General features: G+C 52.6%; 1 protein-coding gene across 2 annotated transcripts in view; it reads right to left on the reverse strand.

Moving 5' to 3' along the window:
* Positions 1–3951: 3951 nt before the first annotated feature.
* Positions 3952–21231, reverse strand: part of PRKCB (protein kinase C beta) — a 128241-nt gene continuing 110961 nt past the window's right edge. The window contains exon 17 of one of the 2 annotated variants that reach the window (XM_054080432.1): positions 3952–6911. In XM_054080432.1, coding sequence (XP_053936407.1) covers positions 6759–6911 — 153 coding nt within the window. In that variant the 3' untranslated portion in view covers positions 3952–6758. The other variant, XM_054080431.1, reaches the window with a different exon arrangement.

The raw sequence follows: 21231 nt of genomic DNA on the forward strand, positions 1-21231 counted from the left end.
TCCTTCCCCACTCCTACGAGGGGATTATTTATATCTGCACATGCTTTGGAAATGCTGGTTGCGATCTGCTGGCTTGAACGGGTCTCCAGTGGTGAGGCTGGTGTGTCCTTACGCGAGCGCAGGGATGTTCTCCTGGCTGTGACACCAGCGCGCGATGCCGTAGCTGCCACCAGCCCGAGCGCTCGAGGCACGAGCTCCCTCGGTGTGAGCCCGTGCAGGACTTACACAGTTCAGTAGCAACAGGAATAGCAGCAGAGAAACAGAAATCCATTCTTATCAAGCCTCTGCTCTCTGGGAAGATGGCGAGGGAGCACAGGGGTGGTCATGCGTGGGCTAGCGGGCAGCACGCAGCCTCGCAGGAGGCCCAGGTGAGTGTGCTCACAGCAGCCGCACGCTAAAGCCCGAGCGACTTTGCCCACACTTCTGCCTTCGCAGGCACCGGCTGCACACTCTGCTGCGTCCCTCCATCGCATCTGCTTTTTTTTCCCACTGTAGCGATACCCCGCGTCGACGAGACAAGCCCAGGAGGATGGGGATGGCGCTGGGCAGCAAACGTCACAGCAGTGCCACAGGGTTCCACCCCGTTGCTCCATGCTGGCTCCAAGGGCGCAGGGTGCTGTGTGTGGTTCGGCACCTCACCAGCTCAGCGGCTCTGCCGGCGATGGTCCCATCCTGACCCCGGGCTGCCAAGGGAACCCCTTCCCCAAGGTCAGGCAGGGACCAGCCTCCACATGGAGCACGTCTTCATGGGATGGAGGGAAAGGAGGAAGCTTCTCCCAGGCATTCTACGAGGCACCAGTACTCCAGAAGTGATAAAAGAACAAATAACAGTAGATTTAAAGATATTTTGCTGTCCAAGTCCAGCCGGACCATGCTGAGGCACTGTAAAAGGTTTACTGCTGCTCTGACCCACCACAATTAAATTGATTTGATTTAAATTCTTTGAAGAAGAAGTGGATAACAAATAATGAGGCAAACAGGATTGTAATGCAAATGAGAGAGATGAAAGATGGCTTCAGGGAGACAGCTCTTGAAGGTCAGAGCCTAACGCAGAGCTGCTTCTGGTCACTCACTCAAACATTAATGAGGCTGTGTTCCTCCCGAAGCCTTTGATGGATGGAGGAACGGCCACGGCGCAAACACTGGGCTGAGGACTGGCCTTTATCCTCTCTCCAAGCGAATTGTCCCCACACAGCGCTGGGGAGGATTTCACCCGGCATAGCGCGGGGCTTTGGTTTCTGCTGCCCATGCGGTGCTGGGGATGCGGACTTCTTAATTGGGTTTTTCCAGATACTCCAAGGGAGACTCTAACTTCAGAATTAATTAACTTCTCTATCAAAAGCTGAGTCATTTGTCACAATGGTTTTGTCATTAGCTCCCATAATTAAGGAAAGTGTCACAAAACCAAATGTTTCACTTACACAAGCCAGGATAATTGAAGCACAGAAGCATTTCCGACGTGCTGGGAACGGCCACGTCAACGAAGCTGGGGAAGGGCCCAACCAACCCCACCAAACGCTGTGCTGGGAATGTGAGAGACCTTCCCGGCACAGCCCACGGCGGGGGCTCAGAGGGCAGGGGCAGCAGTGCCAGCAGCAGGGCTGCTGCTCAGGGGGGAAGGGGACAGACGGACACAGCAGGACCGTCCGGTGTTGGAGGAGAGATGCCACAGTTGAGCCCTGTGGTTTTCCCACTCCCAGGGAAAAGGCAGTAACTGGTGACCACCAGCCATACCAGCTGGGACAGATGAAGACATCTTCTTGCTGAAGCCCCCAAAGGGAGAAGGAAATGCCCTTCCTCACTTGCTCATGAGCTTTCACAAGGGCGTTTTGTAGAAAAACAGATTTCTTCACTGCTCAAAAGCAGGGATGTGCCATGCAGCTCTCCATGCCAGCAAGAAGAAAGCCACATAACAGCATGCTCAGCCAGGAAACCCTTTGCAGCCTCACTAGGAGCACATGCAGGCACAGGGAATGTTGCAGAGCCTTGACGCTCCGAGCATTCTGCTCCCGTCCTCACTGCAGGGCAAGGCTGTGCTAAGCACCCACAGAGGCTCCACAGCACCCAACCCTGCCTGAGACAGGGGGACTGGGAACCTGTGTTCTCAGGGTGGTGGGAGGAATATCTGCAATAGTGTTAATTGACTCAATTAGCAATCAGCCGAAGATCCAAACAAGCACCACCTTCCCTCCCAGTTGGTCTCCACTGTGCCTGTAAGCCCAGGCACAGCTGTGGGTCTCCAAACTGGCCCGGCTCTCAGGCAGGCTCTCTTTGGCAATGTTCTCCAGGTGCACAGAGAGGCATCTTTGCCACAGAAAAGCTGCACCATTCCAGCGTTCACTGCCGTATCTGTGCTCGGCAGGACCCCTTGGGGTGACCACGCAAGTGGCCAACAGCCAAACCAGCTCCCGATGGCCAGGACCCTGCAGGATGCCCAGCCCACCAGCTGCCCCCCACACCATCGGAGCCGCGTGGGCAAAGGAAATCCAGGGCTCAAGGCTTCTTTAAAATTATATATTTTATTTTCCTCATACATGCAGCAAATAGAATAAAGAGTATATGCCCATCTAAAAGGAGGTCTTTATGATAATCCTTTGACAACACGTAGCAGGGAGTCTAGGATGTAGAAAAGTCATCAAATACTTGCAGGTGAAATCAAATTCACAAACACAAACTGTTCAACAATAAACATTTGCTTTTTTTTTTTTTCTTTGTTTTAATTGCCACTTTGATCAGAAATAAACAGGTTGGATGACACTTCCATGCATGGAGCAAGATGCTTGTCACTTCTTTTGCTGCTGCAGGCTCAGTCCCTCGCCTGCTTCTGCAAAAGCCGAGAAGCTGCAGCACTCGGTTGTGTGAGCGAGTTCCACCCCCAGATGTAAGCCCTGCCTTTTGAACAGCCAGATCCTTGTACTCTGCGCTAGGAAGCACCCTGAGTCTTCATTTGAATTAGAGCTCCTGGGTTTAATAATCATCAGAGTGTTATCTACTGCCCTCACTCCTTTTCCCGTCTTTGAGACAATCTACACAGGTTGGCCACTATGCAAACTCGCATTTATTTATTAAATGGATTAAATGGATCAATAACTCCTTCGGTGATGGCTCTCTTATCACAAGAAGGCTGCTCAGCTGTCCAGTTAGGGGACACAGGAGCTGCAGCAGCAGCAGGTCCCCCCGCCACGTGCCAACGGCACCGCACCGGGGCAGCCCCCGAGCCTGCCCTGGCTGGAGGACAGGGATGTTTGGGCAGTGCAGCAGTGCTGGCAGCCCTGGCACAGGCTCATCCTCAACTGCTGTGTAATGAATGGCTGGGTCAGGACTGGCTGTGTCCCAAACAGCCACCTGCAGCTACAGGACAGTGGAGTCGGAGTGGATCAGGGTTTCCTTTCCCTCCTCGCCTGCCTGGAGCTCCCAGCTCTCAGTAATGCCCTGCGCACCGCGAGAACCAGGCGATCCCTCAGGCTGAGCCCGAGCAGCCAACCCAGGCTCTGCCCTGGCTCAGGTTCCCCATTCCTTTCCCTCCCACTGTCCCCGTGTGCCATGCAGGCTCTCCAGCCGTGCTCCACCAGTGCCAGCACCCAGCAGGCTCCCCCACGGCTGCGGAAGGCCCCGACAAACAGCCACAGTCCTCCTTTTCTTTGGCATATCGTCCAAGTGAAAGACTTGGGCACACCCAGGCAGCACAGGCGTTTGCTGCTCTATATCCGTGCAGACAGGAGTGGGGATCTGCTCCCACTCCAAGGGATCCTGGCATGTTTCCAGATGCCAGCACTGGGAAAGAAATCCTTACCCAGTGGGTAAAGGCAAGCAGGTATTTCTTTGCCTCCAGGAGCCTCAGCCCTCCTCCCTTGTGTCTCCCTCACCCAGCACATATTTTCCCTTGCAAAGCCTGGGCTGCGGCTCAGCCCCTGCTGGGTGCAGGAGCCGTGCAGGTTCTGCTGCCGGGAGCACAGCAAAGGGGCAGCAAAGCCCCTGCATCATCCATCCCTCCCCACGGGCAAACCACCCGAGGAGCCTGAACTCCACTTACCTGCAGCTTTCAGGTGTAATCCAGCCTGGGAGAGAAAGCCAGGACCTGCCACCCTTTGCGGCGGGGTGGCTGTTTGTCCTGCCGCTAAGGTCCCTCCTGCCTCACCTGGGGAGCTGTGGGGCTCTGGGTGCCACCGCAGCCCCACCGCCAGGTGTGAGACACCAGAAGCACAGCTGAACCCCCTCTGGCAGGAAGGCCAGCGGTCGGGACGCACCCCTCCAGCCCTGGGGGATCTTTCCCCCCGCTCTGTCACTGCAGGTGTGTCCACAGTGTACCGCGTGCTGGCAGTGTGCACATATTGTCTTACTGGGCTTTATCCGTGCATCAGAGCACCCAGAGACTGACGGGGCTCTCCGGGAGCCTCTCAGCTCGGAGCATCTTCCCAAAGCGCTGCTTTCCCCATCCGATAGTGAAGATTAAATCACGGCAGAGTCAGCCGCTTTCACTCAGCCCTTCCTTGGAAGAGTTCATACAGATCTCAACGGCTGCGCAGGGCCAGGAGTAGCTCATTTTCCATTTCTCCAGAGGAGAAAAAGGTCACCTGGAAATAAGCCTTGAAAGAAGAGTTTAGCAAGTAGCAGGACGGACAACACCAGAAACACTGGAGGTATGAGTCCTGCAAACAGGACCTGGCCTTTGCTAAGCTCTCCCTGGAGCACAGCCCTCAGCCCTACAGATCCCAAAGACGGGCACAAGCTTCCCCCACGGCACCGGAGCTGCCTGGCAGCGCGGCTGAGCACGCCGTGTGCCAGGCTGGCTTCCCCACGGGCCCCCAGCTCTGCTCCATGCATTAGTGTCACCCCAAAACACACAGAAGTCCCAAACAGAAAAGACGTGACTCCCCTGCACAGCCCCTGCGTCCAACCGTGGCCCCCGGCGCCCCGCGGAGCTCTGGCAGCAGCATCCTGGACACAGCCGCTTCGGAGCCGCAGCGACGGCAAGTAAAGATAGTCACCACGGAAGTAATACTGATTGTGCAGCGACAGGTTTGGAAGTTACAGGAACGCACATGCTCTGAACATCAGCTGTGGCCAGGTGAGACGCCCTCGGAAACGCGTGCTGGGGTTACGAGCACCCTCACCAGAACCCAGCCCAGGTGCCAGGGTGCCCCGGGCTCCCTCGGGTGCAGGGTGACTCCTAACCCTCTCCTCCATCTGGCACAATTTGCAGTTTTTCTGGGGTTTGCTTTGTTTCCTCCAGCCCAGGTCGGCACCCGAAGCCGCGGGCTTGCAGCACACCAAGGGCACTGCCTGCAGTTTAATAACAGGGTGAGCATCCCCAGCCGGCGCTCCCCGGCAGGCGGGATGGTAGCCGGACCTTCTAGCAGCCTCTTTTCCTCAGCGAATCATTAAAAGAAGAAAAAATAATCCAAAAGATAGAGATTGATGTTTATAAAAGATCTACAAACCAGAATTGCCTATATAGGATTCCTTGTGATTCATAAAATTCCACCCCCGTTTTCCCCTATGGGCATGGAGTGATGTGTATTTACATTAGAACTGGTTCAGAAAATATACATATGGGTGGTTGGTTGGGTTTTTTTTTGGCAAACCAACCAAACTGGTGTGTAATGCGAGAGGGGCAACAGCCAGGGACTCAAAGGGTGCTCAGGCTTGGGGCTCACCCTGCCATGAGAGCCCCTGCCCTCGTGCCCACAGCTTGGACTGTCTCCCGCGATTCAGAACTTCGGAAATGATGTAGAAAGTCCTGGATTACTGAATAAAACCCCCAGGAATTTGGGCTGAAATCAGGTAAATCGAGATGCCTGTAAAATTCATGGGTTCAGAGCCTTTCAGATAAGAGCGGAGGGTGTAAAGTAGAAAAGTTACCTTTATAAATAGCCCTCAGTACAGCCCTTTTGTCGCGGACTTGTTTTCAGTTGGTAAATTGTAAACTGAGACTATAAATGTGTTTCGTTTTGGCAGAATATTAATATCCTTTACAGAGCTGTTAAATTTCGACAGCGTCTGTGCAAAAAACAGGAGCGGGATTTATGAGAGCGCTGGCAGAGCGTATCAAAACTGCAAACTGTCCCAGATGTTAGAAGAAAAAAAGAAAAGATCCCACCTTTCGCTTAGAAAAAGAATTGCCTTTGATTTACAAGAACTGGCATGGGATTCGTCTGGAGTCGTAATGCCTGAGTGTAGGAAAGGCCGTGTGGCGAGGCGCGGGCTTTGGGGGAGGAAGATGGCTCCAGGGAGCCGGGCTGACGGGGTAGGCAATGCATTTAAAAATACGTGTCTATAAGCAGACTTTTCCACACTGATCAAACGTATCCATGTCTCGAACAAAAAGGCTCCTCTAAGACAAGCTCACAGTCATCGCAAGCTTCAGCACAACGGTTTAAGATATCAACCATGCTTAGCATTCAACAGAAATGGTTTGTGAGTAGCTAGGGTCACTGGAATCTCAGCATCCTAGTTCAAAAATTACAAAGACTGTAGCAATTTGGTATATTTCTGTTTAAAAACTCTATTATAGTCACCACCAACTACAGTTCCTAGAAGTAGCACTGACTGTTAACTCGAACCCCAAACATCTCCAGCTAGGGAAACCAAGCTAGCGAGTGACACAGACATAGAAAGGCCTCCTAAACCAAGCGGTCGGCGTGTTTCGCGTGAGGGTGTGTATGTCTGCACTGCTAATCCCGGAAGACTAGTGTCGGTATGTACAAGGCGCTCTGGAGCTCGGGGCTGCGCGGAGAGGGAGGGCGGCGCCACCGCGACTACACGTTAATGACAAACTCGGGGTTAGTGTAGGAGAATCCAGCAAACTCGTTCTGGTCCAAGTTCATGATGAAGAGTTTGTCTGTGGGCGTGAGCTCCACCGGCTGCCGGGTGAACTCTTTGTCGAAGTTGGAAGTGTCTCGTTTGTCTTTCTGTTAAACGGAAAGCACAGAGTTAAACTCAGCAAAAGCACAAGCGAGCACGAACGAGGATGCGGGGCCGGGAGAGCTCCGCATCTCCACACTGGTTTCAGACGAGGACCGCACCTCCAGGCACGCAGCACAGCCCCTGTATGACAGAAACAACCCCACACTGTGATCAAGAACAGAAGAATGCAAGTTTAACACTCTCAAAACACACAACCGGAAAGTAAAGAGGCATGACGAGAGCCCAGGCTGTCGGGGAGGACCACGGCGCTCCCAGGCTGAGCATCCCTCCTCTCCTGGCTGCTGTAAGAGAGAGTGACAGAGCAGTTTCTCAGCATGCAAAACCATCACCGCAAACAAGAGACTCGCAGTGTGTAGAAGGAAGGACCTGGAGGAAGCAACATGCCTCAAAATGGAAGTAAACATTTAATACGATTTCAATATTTGTGCAAAATAATCAGCTGGAAGAGGTCCTTGTGCTTTAACTTGATTTTTTATAATAATGCTATGATATGGCATTGACCAACACCGTGTTTTAGTGATGGGAGGATGTAAATTGCTCCAGGGCTGTGTATAGAAAATAGACAGGAGTTCAGAACCTCGAAAAATGAAAATACCATGTACGCAACATCTTATAGGTTGAATTCCATAAGAAAACTTCGCAGCTGCATCCAACCCAAAAAAAGAACAAAACAGAAAGTGATTGTGTCGTTTCAAGCTGGTTCCCTGCTCGTGGCGCCGCAGAGCCCGTTGGGTGGAAGTGCTGGGGCTGCTGTTATAACGTGTGCACATCAGAGACTGCCCAATTAAGGGATATCTTGGTTGCTGGCGGTGACGATGCCTCAGCTGAATGGGAAACCGGAGGACTGAAAATACAATCTGAGCTCCCAGTATTCTTCATCAGTGAAAATCCTATGGAGGGACGCCCTGCTCCCTGCAGCGCGGCAGCTGCGGGCTGGGAACCTGCTCTGCTTTGCCTCATTATTAAAGCAAGCAGGGACAAAAGATTTTTCTATCTCTTCTTCCATGCCTCTGCGTAGAGGCTGGAATGGGATGGAAGCGCAGGCATTCGCAGCCCTCTCCCCGTGTTTCTAACAGCCTGTAAAGGCCGCGCAGCGGGCACAGGGCTGGGATGCTGCGGGGTGATGGGTGGGAGATCCACAGCAGTGCTCTGGGGCTGGATGAGCCTCACCGGAGAGCACTGCACTTCCCACCATGTGTTTGCACAGCCACCCCGATGCCCCACAGCACTGGAGGTGTCCAGGTCACAGTTGTGGTGCTTTGCAGAAAACAGCAAAATGCCCTTTATTTTTTTTTTTGGACTGAGGCCCCTGCAGTGCCGGGAGCTCACCTGCGCTCTGCTGCTGGAGATTTCCAACTCCAGCTTGTTTGCTGCCAGTGGGCACTGAGGGGTGACTGCAGGGGGACCCACTGCCCTCACCCCCCTGCTGCTCCACCGTCGCAGACACACATGCTGCCGGCTGCAGGAGGGACCACGCCGGCTGCTCCCTCCTAATGAAGCACCCGGCGGGTGGCACGATGTGTCCTCGCTGCAGCACCTCTCCTCCTGATAGCACTGCTGACTGCCGCTCCCCAGGGATGCTGGGGCAGAGCCGTCAACTCCTTCATGCCTCAAGCAGGAGCACGGCCAGGATACAGCCAAGAGCCAGGTCCTCCCTGCCCTCCTCCTGCGTGTGCAGCCGCAGCCGGCCTGAGCCTGTGGAAGATGAGCACCAACGCCAGCAGCAGCCCAGGAGCTCCCCAGGTGCTCAGAGATTCCACTTGCTGTAGGAGGCAACCCATGAGGAGAGCTTCAGCCTTGGGGGAGGAAGACCAGAGCAGAAAGAGAGCCAAGAACAGCCGAGAGGAGACAAGGTGGGAAGAAAAACACAGATGGAGCTCAAGGTGCAGAGACAAAGCCCAGGAAAAGAGCCAGGATGTGGCCGTGCTGTCAAGCCAGAGAAGCTTTGAACATGCAGTGGTGCGCAGGGCACTGACATCCCAAGCAGCCAGTGCCTGCGGGTCCCAGCTCATCCGGAGCAGGAGCTGCGCGTTTGCCTTCGCTCTTGGACAGGTGACACTCAGGAGGTGACAGACCCGGCAGGGCTTCTGTCCCCAGCACAGAGAAGGAAGAAAAGGCAGTTTGGGGTGCACAGAGTAGAAGTGGGTAAGGGCAGATGGGGTGAAGGAGCCAACTTCAGGTGCAAAGTTCTGCCAGGCAAAGGATGAAGTGGTTGAAAGTCAAGTGTAAGCCCATCTCGATGGAAGGCAGCATCCCCATGGAGGAGAGGGGCTGGCATGGAGCTATGGAAGAGCAGAGGCACTGCCCTTTGCTGCAAAGAAGCTACTCATGTCCTGCTCTCGGAGGGATGTTGAGCTGACCACGTGCTTCCTGAAGGCTACATCCATCTGAACCAACGTGTGTCGAGACAACTCCATTCTGCTGAGCCAGGAGCTTCACCTGAGCAGGAACATGTGGGATGCTGCAAAAGGGGAACGAAATATCCACATTTGCTGCTGGTGCAAATCGCCACCAGCGTCCCCAGCCCTTCGGAGTGGCCTCTGCTGTTGGCAGCAGAAAGGGCAAGTGCTCAGCCTGTGAGCCCTCAGGTGAGCAGAACCGCCTGCTGCTTTTCAGCAGCAGAAAGCTCTGGCAAAGGCTGCGATGTGCCTGGGAGGGGGCTCAGGGCAGCTCACCCCCTGCACAGCGTCCTCCGGCAGCTTCCCCCTTTCACTCCTCCAGGGGTTTGGCAGGAACGCGCAGCACCAGTAAAGTCCCGCCGTGATCGCAGAAAGTGGGGTTTGCCGATCCCTTACCTTTACTTTCATCTGAAATTGGTAGAAATTTGGCTTTGTCAAAGATGATGAATGGACTGGGAGTGGGTAGGGAGCGGCTACGTGGATCTGGTAAAGAGAGAGAGGGAAAGGCTGAGGAAGCTCAAGGCTGAAAATACCTGCAGCAAAGGGGTGCTTCACTCTGGGAGGTGACAAGGACCACAGTGGGATGGTGTGGCAGAGGCACCAAGGCTCCACACGTCTTGGGCCGTTCGCTGCAGGGCATGCCTGGCCCACAACAGCATTTGTGCTGGACCCTAGAGGATGGGCATCCTCCCAGCCGCCACAGAACCCCTTCCCTGTGGCGGAGCTCCAGGGCGGCGTGGCAGAGGAAGCTGGGCAGGAGCCGATGCCATTCGGTGTCCTTCCGAACGATCCCGCAGAGTCCAGAACCGCAGCAGTTCAGCAGAAGCGGATTTCCAAAGGCAGAAGGGAAATTCTGTGTGCGCTGGAGAGAAGGGAGGTTAACAGGAACCTGTAATCCCTCTTTAGCTGAAGCTGCCAATTGCTTTTAACAACTGCTCCTGGGAGAGCGCAGGCAGGGCGATGAGTCACCGACACACAGCACTGCCTTGCCGAGAGTCTTGTCTCTGCAGTCTCCAGAAATCCAAGCGCATACCGCAGCTGTCCCTATTTGAGGCATTTCAAGAGCTCTGCTCGCCTCGGCAGTGGCTTGCGAGATGCCCCAGACCATCCTTCCTCCAAGAGACATCGGAAAGAAGCTCCTTTTCCCATCCACACTTGAGCAGGAGGAGTGAGCAGGGTTGCAGGCTGCGCAGCGCCATCCGATGCAGAGGACATGCAGGTGTTTACTCTCCGCTGGAGAGACTCTTCCAGTACGTTGCACCTCATGTTGGAGACGAATGCTGCAGAAGACGAAAATGCCGTAACTCCGCCGGCGATGCAGGAGGTGGCATTGGGATGTGGGGTTCCTGCCTGCGCTGCAACCCCGGGCATCTCGAGGACTCGCCGTGCCGCCAGCCGGCGCCCCCGAGCAGTCGGGCAGCTTCCAGCCCCCGACCCACGGCGCTGCTGGCATCTCTGAGCTCAGAACTGTAGAAACTCATCATTGCCAAACACACGTAGGTTTCTTTGACATGATTTCTCATTTTTTTATTTTATAATCAGTATCGAGGGGGAAATAATTGGCACATTACACCGGAAGCAGATTGATACAGTGAGAGCCCACAAACATCGGCAGGACAGTGTAAAAGGAAGCTGCACGATCGTTATCGTTTCAAGAGAGATTCATCCCTCCTGAAACGTTTTCTTTGATGCCAGAAACAAAACATAGGCCATTTAAATATCTATTTTTTTTTTAAAGTAGGACTATTACTTGAAACAAGTTTCTTTACAAGCTTCATACCAGAGTTCACAATACTGTTCAAAGTTAAATAGCATCCCGTTTGTGTTAATATCATTTTTTTGACACATTTAAAGCGCAGGTAACAAACTCAATGGTTTTGGCATTTGAAAAAAAAGAACAAGTTTTGCTATGAGAACCGATGTCGTGTGGTATTTACTAGGGTGACCATGGATTCGAAAGCATCTGCAACAGCTCTTTCTAATTCCCCATTTACACCTGGATATGTTTATTTTGATTTAAAAAACACTGCTTAAGAACTGCACAATCAGGAGAAATCTCTGCACAGAGCAGACCTGGCTCCCCCAAGAATTCTTCGCTGCTGCTGCCCCAGCGCAGGGACCCACGCCTGCCCGCAGCCGTGTCCGTGCGAGGGGTGTGCTGAGGTTCCCACCGAGCTGCAAAAGGAGCCGGAATCAGCGTTTCAGCTCCTGGGAGCAAGTGCTGGGGTTTGGGAGGAGCAGAGAGGCTCAGCCGGCAGCAGCCGCGCGGCGGGGTGTGCACTCACGCTGGGGAAAGGTTTCCTTAAAAACACTTACTTGTTAAAAAGGCTAAATATTAAATTTTCATTATTATATTAAAAGACTAGAAAAAGGGAAGAGCAGGAATCAGAGCACAGGCTGAAGAGATTTCTCCTGACTGCTGTGGCCTGCACCTCTCCATTTTCCTGGTTCACCAATGAACCGTCCTCATTTTCTGCAAATAAACTGCCATAAGAGCACATTCTCAGTGCTTACTGCACATCTCCTGCCCCTCAGGCATGCCCCGAATCGTGTGAGGACACTTCTGGCTTTGAAACATGGTCACTCTAGCAGCAGTACTAAAGAAAAACCATGAATGAGAGTTTTGCAATGGAAAATGTCACCACAACAGCAGCTGGGACTGGATGATAGAGATGCAGGGATGAGATCTACACGGCCACTTAGCTCTTGGCTTCAGGTTTAAAAAACTCAGAGTTAACAAAGGAAAATCCTTCGAATTCTGACTGGTCAATGTTCCTGATGACTTCCTGGTCAGGAGGTGTTAGGACGGGTGGATGGCGAGTGAAAAATCGGTCGAAGTTTTCAGCACTGCGTCCACACTATGAGAGGGGAAGAAAAGAACGCATGGTGGGTGGAAAAGGAAGCGTGCGGGGAGCGGCTGCAGCCTCCCGCCCAGCCTCACCGTGCGCTGCCGCTCAGCTCAGCGCAGCCATGGCAGCAAAGAAAAAGGTGCAAAATATGAATGAGGTTTGTCAGCCACAAGGCGATGTTATCTCATGGCACAGGCAGCGAACAGCAAAACCCTCCGGCTGCGCCATAGCAAGTAATTGCAGGAGAGGCACGGGATGGAAGCGCAATTACTTGCTGTTGGTCCCTGCCTACGCGCAGCTCTGCACCCTCTCTCAGGCTATGCCACACACATGGCAGCTTCTTCTGAAAGCCCCCTGTGGCTTTACCCTCTCGGCCACCCTTCCTTTCCCAGGAATGGGGAGTTCTCATCATGCCTGGACTGTTGAGACGCTCAAGGAGAGAGCGTCTCCTCTCCTGCAGAGCTTGTGCAAACTGCTGCTGGCCGAATGCTTCACGAAGGCACTTGTGCTGGGAATTTCCAGGGCTGTTCTGTCCCTTCCCAACATGCCCATCAGACTCTGATGGTCCACGCCAGTTCCTGATGTGCATCTCAGCCAAGGCAGCCAAAGCTGGGGGACCAGAGTGCTCCTGGCCACCAACTTTCTTCTGCACGGCAGCCAGGTGCCTTGCACGGCGTCCCTGCAGCTCTCCACCGCGGCTGGGCAGAGCTGGCTGTCCCTAAAAGCGATGTTTTCCTCTCTCAGCTTTGAAGGCCACTAACAACTGCCCTTGGATCAGGGTGCTGCTCAAAGGCTCATCAGGTGAGGCAGCAGCCAGAGAGCACCGAGCTCTCCGCAGCCAGCAAAGCCAGGCAAGAGAAGAACCCAAAAGCTCTGCAGTCTGGGCAACCATGGGCACTGTGGAGCAGGAAAACACAGGGCGTGGAAAGAACCCGAGAACCCTGACCCTCATCAGGGGCTGTCAGCATCCATCGGCCCTGGGCTGCGGCACAGGAGCCGGCTGCGCTGCGGGAGCACGGAGGACAGGAGCAGGGAGATGTGCCAAATGCCTTGTTTAATTCTCTTAGCAATCAAAACAAGGGTCCTGTAACTTCCTGTGCTTTAAGCCATGATTTAATACAATAATGCCAGCAATAGCTGATACCGGTGGATCCCAGGGCACGGCAGCCACTACCAATTGTGCTCAATTTCTGCCTCTCACACGCGTCCCAGCCCCACCAACTGCACGCAGTGATTCGCCCCAGCGGCTGGCAAAGCCCCTGTCAGAGCTGCCACAGCCGATGCTCTCCTGTCCCTGTTTTCTCTAACAAACGCAGAAGCCAGCAGCTCCTGGTCCCTCAGTTCTCTCCTCTCGTTTCCTCATGGAGAACACCCACTCCAAGTGCTGGGACAATTTTTCCTGGCTTTTTTTAACTTTCACTTGCTATGAAAACAGATTTATATTTTTAATAAAGATCAGGCTAAATACAACAAAATATTAAGGAAAAATACATGCAAACATCAATGTTTCCCAGTTCCTTCCTCTGCCACAGAGGTTGCAGGGAAGACAACGTGAACATCCATCAGCATCCAATGGTTTGGAGCTCTCTGGCAGCTCTTACGTCCTGACAGTGCCAAGGGAGACACTTATTACACTCTAGTTTCCAGCGGGTAATGCTGAAATCACAGAATCTTGGAATGGTTTTGGGTAGAGGGGACCTCAAAGTCCATCCAGTCCCATCCCCTGCCACAAGCAGGGACACCTTCCACTGGATCAGGTTGCTCCAAGCCCCATCCCACCTGGCCTGGAACACCTCCAGGGATGGGGCAGCCACCACTGCTCTGGGCAACCTGGGCCAGAGGCTCCCCACTCTCACAGGGAAACTTTTCTTCCTAAAATCTCATCTCAATCTCCTCTCTTTCAGCTGAAAATTGTTCCTCCTTGACCTATCCCTGCACTCTCTGATCAAGAGCCCCTCCACAGCTTTCCTGGAGCCCCTTTCAGTACTGGAAGCTGCTCTAAGGTCTCCCCAGAGCCTTCCCCAGGCTGAACAACTCCAAATTTAACTCCAGCTACAGCCACACAGAACACCAGCGCCTCAGCCTCTGAGCCCATCCTGCCACACTGCTGTATTTCTCACATTTTGTAGGGCCGCGTCTCAACCTACAGCACATTTCTAATCTGGATTTTTTAAGCTTCTGCTCCCAATCACACCTCCTGTCCGTGACCATGAGCTCAGCAGGGTTTCTAACTCAGCGTTCAAACCTGCTCACTGACTTTGGAGGCATTTTTCCCCTCGTGCATCTCTCCTGGGCTGCTGTGGTCACACGCCCTGCAGCTCCAGCCCTGGTGAACACAGCTCCTGCCTCCGGCCTCAGCCGAGCCCTGTACTGAGCCCCAGCAAGGGCAGATGCTGCTCTTGCTGTGGTAGGTTACAACATAGGTTGTTCTTTTTTAAGCATTTTGAAGCAAGAATGAGTTGGTGAAGTCGAGGGGAGGAATTAGGCAAAAAAATCCCAAAAGATCCAAAGCCAAAATCCCCCCAAACCAAACATGCAAACCAGTTCACCAGGGGGGGACTGAAGACAAAGCCTTCCCAAAATGATCCCGAGAAGCCTTTTCACGTAGCCTCTGAAGACCTCTGTGTTGGTGGGGGAGAACCTGCCTCAGTGCCCGTGGTCCCAGCACAATGCTGTCACCACCGCGGAACAACTTTTCGGAAACCCCTGATTTCAAGCACAGAGACTCAAATGGGAAACGACCTCTCCAAAGAAAGCGTAAGGATCCTTGCAGCAGAAAACACAGAGCCAGAGCAAACCAACAGCAGCAACCCAGGCAGGAGATGGAGGATGAAGGCATGAGCACAGCGAGCAGACTGGTGGACACACAGCTCGTTACCTGCTCTCTGTAAAAAAAACAAGTTCTTGCATCTTGCCAATCCCTGACTGCTGTACGGACCCCATCCCAAGGCAATTCTCTGCATCTTTTCTTCTCTCCAAGCACCTTATTCCTGAGAGCAGGAGGTGGGTGCACACTAATGGGGATGTGCCCATCTCCTGGGCAGGTGGAGGCTCCGCATCCCATGAAGAAATGGCCAAATGGGTTCTCCTGGTGGCCTTTCCCTCTTGGTTACTCCAGCTGTACCTGCGTTCCCCGTCTGCAGCTCACGTCTTGTCCCAGCCCGCTGTCTCTGCCGAGGCCGGGAGCAGCTGGGAAGCCCCATCCCAGGTGCGGAGCCCCTCGAGCCTCCCCTGGTGAGGGCTCAAGGGCTGGCAGATGCCCCCTCTCCAGCACAGCATAACAGCGGCGAGGTTCATAGATGTGCGAAAACGATTAGCGAGGTCATCTCCTGACGAGCTGACAATTCCCACCATAAGGAATTTCAACAGGAGCTGCCCCAGGAAGAGCTGGTTGCTGCTCCAGACCATGAAAACAAGCACAGCTTTAAGAGTCTTGCAGAAGTCTGGTTTAGACGCTTGACAAGGCGGCATCAGCCAAACGCTCTCCCAAAAGCCATCACATTAACGTTGCCACAGAAAATAAATCCCCCAAATTGAAGTTGCCAGCTCCACAAAGCCTGGAACTGAAGGAGTGAAACAAAGAGACAGGGGCTTTTCTAGGCCACGCTGTCGCTCCTCTTCCCCCTCAGCGCCAAGGTAAAACAAACCAGGAGTGAGATTACCAGGGGAGTGTGCGGTGCTTAAGGTTATCAGCACAGTAACACCGACCGTAGCAGGGCTTACCTGCTAACGAGCCGCTCGCCCGCGGGTTCTCTCAACCTGACACGCAGGGGATGCTGCGCGGTGCCCGGCAGCAGCTCTCCCTGCCTGCCAGCATCACCTCAGTGCAGACAGCTCGTGTGAAACCTCTGACAACACGATTGCCTTTTTTGCTATAAAGAAATGTGCTGCCCCTTCAAAGAAAATAAATCAAACAAGAGCAACCCCATCAGAAAACCTGGGAAATGCTTCCAGTTATTGGGAAAGAAAACACAAACATATATTTAATATGGCTATTGGCAAAGAATAATTGTCATTGTGGTGCAATAAGGCAAGGATACATGGACGGCAAATGTTAAAAGTCGCATCTATCCCGAGTATTTCATGCCCAGCTCGGGGAATTTTGCTTTTATTCCTGCAGACTATCTGTTTGGATGCATGAGAACACAGCCTGGTCAGCAAACCAATGAGTACACCCTCCGCTTTGGGAGCTTTCACACGGATGAAATAAAGACTTTCAGGATGGAAATGGTGTTTGGGTTTACAGAAACCACATCCAAGCCCATACCCATGGTCTAAAGGCTGTGGCTGTGCACCTGTGCTGTCCTGCGCCTGCAGCCCAAGCCACTCCCACGATGCTCCAGGCACCGCTCGGCTCTTGGAAGGGTGGGAGGTTTCATCCCAGTGGCCAAGGCACAGCACCGCTGGAGTTCATAGAACCAAGGAATCACCGAGGTTGGAAAAGACCTCTTAGCTCATCCAGCTCAACTGTCAGACCAACCCCACCATGCCGACCAAACCATGTCTCTGAGCACCACATCTACATACTTCGAAACAAGTTCCTTGTTAAAGGGTGGGAGACGCTGTATGAACTTTTGCATTTATCCAAAGCTACATTGTGAAAAAAACTGCCTCATTTGAGTACTAAACCAATGTAGAGGCACCACTCCATCCCAAACAGAGAAGGGGGGAGGGTGGGGATTTATCTTACATAAATCCCCGATGTGTCCTCTCTAATATTTATAGCCAGCGCAGAATGCCTTTTTCTCCTAGCTGCAGAAATAAAACTGTCAGCTGAGAAGATAGCCTTTTTATTTTATCAGTTTCTACCTTGATTTCAAATAGAGACAAAAGGCATAATAAAATATTTTCCACTGATCCCCAAGATGCAATCAAAGATCATAAAAAGCCAAGGGTGGCTGTTCTCCTGCTGCGACAAAGTCCTCATCCCAGTGCCGAGGAGCCGCAGAGGGCTGAAAACACCCTCCATTTCCTGGGGTTTTGCCCCAAAAACAGTGTTATAGCTCCAATCCTGCCAGTCTTGGCCAGTCTGAGCTTCCTGGTGCTGCTTCAGGTTAGAAACCTGGCTCCTTGCCACGTGAGGGAGGATGAGAGCTCTCAGGCGCTTCTGGCAAGAGATGTGTCATGTTTAGGGGGATGTGGGTGACAGATTGAACCTGCAGCCACACCAAGGGCCCCTTTGCGCTGCTCAGGGGGTCGATGGTGCTTTTCATTCCCAAGTGCCTGGTTAAAAACCACGGACCTCAGCCTAGGATGGTGCAGCACGTGTTCATCCTTGCTCCAGGTAAGGCTGGGAGCATTTACTGGGGTTTCTGATGTAGGACCCTGGCTTTCACCTCTCTCCTCCGAACAAAGCCAAGTTGCTTCCCAAAATACTGAAAACATTGGCTGCATAATCAGAGAGGAATTTCAGAGCAAGCCTTTACGGGGCCCTGAGGGTGCCAGAGCAAATCTTCACTCAAGGACATGAGGAGATGTTTAACCACAATGCGTTGGTCCACCTCCCCACACCACTCTCCTGTCCACTGTGGCCCCCCTCAATCCTTACATCTCATTTAATTAGGAAATTAGTTCTGCAAACATCTGAACTCACCTCGTAAAGCCTGAAACCAAGGCTACAAAAACACACATGCAGGGGAACCGGAGTTTTTACAAATCCAGGTTCGATATTAATTAATTCAAAGCAGTTAGAGGAAAATTAATTTATGTAATTAAAAATTATTAGATTAAAAGCATTTTTTTCCACTACCGTGCTGCTGTGAGTAATCCTGCACTCTGCCATGTGATTTCAATGCTTTCAAAATGAGAAGACTTTTCAAATCGCTAGGCTTTATGTAAAGTAAAGGAGTAATTAGATACCAAAAACAATAATTATCTCAATAAGAGACAGGGAAAGCAGGCAAGCATAAATACACTTCTCAGGGTAAATGCAGTCCCGCGAAAGGAATTGTTATGCACAAGCCAAACCACGGAGCAGCCAAGCAGAGCCCCATGTCAAAATCGCCGAGTCTCTGCACACCAAAGACAACCCAGATCCTGATCTGTCTCGTTACCGTCTCTGTGATAAAGGTTAATCAAGCACAAAGCAGGCAGCAACACAGCAGCTCTGGGAATTTATTTCAGCGCTGGGTACGTCACACTGAGCCAGGCAGAGGTTGAAGGGTCCATTTACCTGGCAGTGTGAAAGGATGCAGGCGCTGGGAAGCACTTCCCGGCAAGGAGAGCCCTTCCTTGCACCCACGCTCTCTGCCTGCAGAGGGGTTATAAAACCACAGGGATGTGGTGCACAAGCTGTGGGTGCTGCAGCAGAGAGCCCTGGCAAAGACACCTCTGCGGCTGGGATCGCCCACGAGGAGATCAGCACCCAGCTCCCACCCGGCTGCTCCGGAGTGGGACCTTCCCCGAGAGCTCCGTTCACCTGCACCCGCCTGTGCCACAGCACCGGCACACGCAAGAGGGGGCTTTGTGCTATCTGAGCAACGAGCAAACATGAATTAATGGTACCTTCCGATCTGCAGAATCCACCAACGTGAAGCTAAGGACAATCTGGCCACGGCTTTGCTCACCCCTGCCTCATGTCCATGGGGTTGAAGCGCTCCGGCACCACGCAGTGCTGGAGCACAGGGAGGCTGCGGGCATTTGTGCACAGATACTGAGCTCATATTTGTGTATTATTGCATATTCTGACACTTTGGCTTGCAGAAAATCTCTGTAACTTTATCTTTCCAGAAGCTAACAAGAAAAGGGAGAGGAAAAGGAAAAAAAGCCCAAGACTTCAGCCAAAGTAAAGAGCCAGGCTAGCACAAATCACTGGTCTAGCAGGCGCTTGAGCCCTGCGTGAACACCTGAAGGTCAGAAGCAGTGAGCAGCATCTTTCCTCGTGACCCACTCGAGTATATTGTGAAGGTGCCCAAACCCAGATTTCCATTTCTGTGCTGCTCTGATCTGCTCTCGCAGCTGGCATGAAAGGAGCAGCATTTTCCAGCACAGATGCACTGCCGTTCAAATATCAGCTATCAGCAGGTACCTCAGTCGTCTTAATCCTACCTAAATCCTAAACCTACTGCGCCTGCCTTTCCATTAATCTCCCTGTCCTATCAAACGGTGAATTCTTCCTGCCCCAGCCTTAGGTGAGACGCAACAGACGCGAATCCCCCTTCCAAGGGGGGCATCAAAAGGATTTTTAAGGAAACAAGACATTTAAGAAGGACAGAGTTTGCACATTTTAAAAGATAAAAACAGCAAGAAAGCACTTTTGGCAAAATTCAATTGTGTTTAAATGTAAAACACCTAACAATAACGCTATGGCACAACCCAGCGCCCAGAGAATCCCTGGGGATCTGCTCAGGAAGAAAGGGCAGATGTAGAGGAGAGATGCAGCAATACCTTCGTTAGCAAATGAACACAGAGAGGGAAACAGCTGGAGCTATTATTTAGGAGAAACAAGCTCTTGCAAAATAAGCCCTGGTGCTGGCTGAGCCCTCCCGATGGGCTCCGGGTACGGAGCTGTGTCCCCCCACGGCTGGAGCTCATGGACCACCCACCTCACGCCTCAGCATCCTTTGCACCAAGGTCGGATCCCACTCTAAGCCAAAACCCCTGGTGTGCACAAAGAGCCCCAAACACCTTCGCACTATTACACTTTGGTATCAAAGTTAATGCCTTCCCAGTAACATCTTTTCCAAATGGGCCAAGGGCTTGAAGGTTCCATTCCTTGAGAGAGAAAGGAAAGAAGGCAGCAATTCAGATCTCTGCTAACCGTCACCTGCTGCTTAAAAGCAACTGGGGTCTCTCCGCTTCTGAGAAAAGCAAGGAGAATGGGACACTTTTTTCCTTGCTGATGCAGAGACCACGCTGCATGGAAGCAGCTCTCAGCTGGGAAGCGAAAGGCTCCAAGGACAGGACCCCACAGAGTTTCCTGCAAAGGCACCACTGCACAGGAGTTACGTTTGTAAAGCATTTGCCGGAAACTAAGCCACGCAGCGCTGAATGCAGGCAGGGCACCGCTGGGGCCAGGAGCAGACCTCCCTGTCGGCAGCCGCTGCTACATCCGTACTGGGTGCCAGGAGGGAGACGAGGCTGCGGAGGCTCCTGCTAGGCCCAGGGAATGGGTGGTTTATTCCTATTTGATCAGTCAAGCAAGGAGCTGTAGAGAGGAAAAAGCTCATGGAGCAGAAAGGCATTTAGAGGCAGGAGTGCTAAAGAAGTCCCACTCCACGATTTCCCTGAAAGCAGAGTTTTCCCAAGCACTGAAGAGGCACCTTCAAAATAACAGGTTTACTGTAAAGCAGAGGAAAAGCAGATGCATCCAAGGCTGTTAAGGGCAATGGGGCAGGGGAGGGCTCAGTCAAATACATGGAGCATCTTTGAACTCCCAGTTGTGACCCAGGGTGATGAGTTAAGACAGCAATGTCCCACCTTGATCACTGGGCATGAATATCAGTCCATAGCAACCGTGCAAATCAGATTTAAGTTTGGATTCACAGTTTTCTGTAAAACACCAGTGCCCAACCAGAGCACAGCAGCCAACAGGCGCGCAGGAGGTAGAAACACGTGAATAAGCCTGTGCCTTAAGGACCAAGACCACCGGAGAGACACTTGGGCGTAGCAACAGTTCCAACAGTGAGAATAGAGAAATTCAGGGAGAGATGTCCCTGTCCCTGTATCTACGTGGTCACTGCTGGTGTGCATCCTCTCTGGGCAAGGGCAGACAGACCACAGGCAGAGAGATGCAGCAAACCAGCGGGCTTGAGGTTGGACAGAAAAGCCCGAGCACCACAGCTTGCACGCTCATGCCTTCATGCTGCTTTAGCATGAGCCCCGTACGCAGTAGGCGATGAAACCTGTGCTGTGGCTCAGGCTGCACCCCTGTATGGGCATCACCCAGGCAGATGTCACTGCAAAGACAGCCAAACCAAGGAGCAGTCGGGTTGTCTCGTCTTTTGTGACAAAGAGCTTTCAGATTACTCCACCTCAGTTTTGCTGATGGCAGCTTATTCCCCACCCCAGCCTCGTGCTCCCAGCACGCACAGCATTTCTCTCAATAGCAGAACCCA

The sequence above is a fragment of the Cuculus canorus genome, chromosome 15 (assembly GCF_017976375.1).
Source record: "Cuculus canorus isolate bCucCan1 chromosome 15, bCucCan1.pri, whole genome shotgun sequence".
Classification (NCBI taxonomy): Eukaryota; Metazoa; Chordata; class Aves; order Cuculiformes; family Cuculidae; genus Cuculus; species Cuculus canorus.